Here is a 2272-nt window from a genome sequence, read left to right on the forward strand (position 1 = left end):
GGGGGGGTGAGCAGAAGCTGGGAGGCGAGGATGCCAGCGGGTGGTCAATGGGATTTCAGCAGTCAGCCTCACTTGTGGAGCAAAGAAGCTCCAGCCATCTGATGGCTGAGATGGCCCTGATAACTAACCTGTTGCCTGCTTCCAGGGAGAAGTGGCCTCTCCAGCTGCAGATGGCAGAAGGCACAAAGCATCACCTCCCTCAGTACAAAAATAAGGCAAAAAGCCCTCCAACAAAAAACCCAGAGATGCAGTCTAGGAGAGTGCAAATGGGACTGGCCCAGGGTTTGGGAGAACTGGGACCTAGTCCCTGTTATATCAGGAATGTGCTGTGTGCCTACTGCTCTCTGGGTCTCCATTTCTATAAACTGAGAGGGCTGAACTAGATTTCCTCCCCCACCCCCCCAGGGATATGATTCCATTTCATAAAGCTGTTAGCCATCTAGACAGGACTATATGTTCCCCTTCTTCTCCCATTCCCTGCAAATCCCCAGAGTCTCTTGGGCAGACCTAGGGGTGTCTGGAAGAGCACCTCTGACTCAGGGACCCCTCCCCAGATGCCTGGCTGACTTCAGGGAGGAGGTGGTACAAGGTGATTCAAGGCCTAACTTTCCCCTTGAATATGATAACTAAGAAGTAGAGGGAAATTAAGGATGTTAAGAATCAGTGAGGGTGGAAGTGGAAGACACTGGGAGGCCAGGGGGAGAGGGAGGCATGGATCAGCCAAACCCTGAAATTAGAGATGATTCATATTTGAATAATGTGGGAGGGATGAACTCAAAGCAGCCAAAAGAAGAGGCTAACTCTGTTGAGGGTGCCCCTCCTAAACCCAGCAGGGAGGCAAGAGCAATGTTAGGGACCTTTCATAGGAAAAAAATAGGAAAAAAATTTAGGCAATCAATAATCTTATTCTGAAGCTAAGGGAAAAGGGGATTTGCTTTTCTCCCTTCTTTAATGTACTTTACCCTCTTTCAGTGACTTGCCTTGGATATTTTAAGCTTGTTCCCCTTTTCCTAGTGACTTGATTTTGTTCCAGATCTTCAGGTTGGTGCCCCAGAGGGAACAAAACTTCTTCCTTTGTGGTGCTATTTTCCCTTTTCTGGCCTGCCTTTCACCCCCTCCTGTCCTCACCTTTCTGACCCCATGTTCTGTTTCTTCCATCACTCTGTCTCCACCTTGCTTTGAATGGTTGCCTCTGACCCAGTTCAAGCTACCAAAACGGTCCTCACCCCCATCCCACCCCCCTCAGCAGGCCTGCTTTAAGAATCTCTCAGGACTGGCCGCCCCCAAGGGCCACTTGTCCCTTAACCAAGCAGAATCACCACGTGGGGAAACATGTTAAGAACAAGAGCCTTTCCTGGCCCCAGGAGAATGGGGAGAAAGTTCACAAAAAGGGAAGGGAGGACACACAGGACATAGCTAAACCAGTGACTGGTGCTGGGGATAAGCCCGATGCCTCTAAATCTCTTTGCAAATTATCTGTGTGTGTGTCTGTGTGTGTTGTGGGGAGGGGGGTGGTGGTGCACCAATTAGGTTCTTCTCCTTTCCAACATCATTTGCGACCACTCCTCGAATGGTAACAAGTGAGAGACAGCCAGACACTAAACTCCACGATCAATCAAGTCTCCATCCCCATTCCCACCCCCACCCTCCCCCCCGCGGAATGCCCCTGGGTCTCCCTCCTTCTCTAGGGGAGGAATTAAAGAGACAGTCCATCCCCCACCTCCAGAAAACCAGTTCACTTAATTAATCTGCTTCCTCCGAGCTTCCTTTTTTCCAGCCAGGCTTTTCCCAGGACTCACAGGATTACAAACTCAGGATAAGACCGAGGAAGAACCGTTGTATGCAGGGGGAAATGCACATTGGAAAGAACCACCTCATAGCGCCAATGAGTCAAACACCTGCATCAAGATCCGTCTCACTTGTAATAGGGCTTCTCCCCCGCCTCCCCCATCATTTTCACACACACACACACACACACACACACACACACACACACACACACTGCCCCCATCCCCCACTTACCACCAGCGCGCTAAGCAGCTTTAAACACAGTCAAGAAGGAAGAAAATGGGGGCTGGGGGGGTGAGAACAGTACCACTACATGAATATGTAAAGTTATTCGTCTCTGTAGAAAATGACTCTTACCTGTTAGCCAGAAGACAGCAATCCACCTCACCACGACCCTGTCCATTTTCCCCAACTTCCCATCCAGATGAGGAGCGGGCAAAGTGGGAAACGGCTGGAATGCAAGGCTCTATAGCAGCCCGCGGCA

At 50.4% G+C, this 2272-nt stretch overlaps 2 protein-coding genes across 2 annotated transcripts in view; one reads left to right on the forward strand and one right to left on the reverse strand.

The window, feature by feature from the left end:
• The window catches only part of ILDR2 (immunoglobulin-like domain containing receptor 2), a 59751-nt gene extending 57512 nt beyond the window's left edge, over positions 1 to 2239 (reverse strand). Inside the window, exon 1 of the mRNA XM_012657768.1 lies at positions 2146 to 2239. Coding sequence (XP_012513222.1) covers positions 2146 to 2191 — 46 coding nt within the window. The 5' untranslated portion in view covers positions 2192 to 2239. The remainder of the gene's footprint in view (positions 1 to 2145) is intronic.
• MAEL (maelstrom spermatogenic transposon silencer) overlaps positions 1 to 2272 on the forward strand; it is a 53113-nt gene that overhangs the window by 1054 nt on the left and 49787 nt on the right. The window lies entirely within an intron of this gene.

The sequence above is a fragment of the Propithecus coquereli genome, unplaced genomic scaffold (genome assembly GCF_000956105.1).
Source record: "Propithecus coquereli isolate 6110/MARCELLA unplaced genomic scaffold, Pcoq_1.0 Scaffold56, whole genome shotgun sequence".
Classification (NCBI taxonomy): domain Eukaryota; kingdom Metazoa; phylum Chordata; class Mammalia; order Primates; family Indriidae; genus Propithecus; species Propithecus coquereli.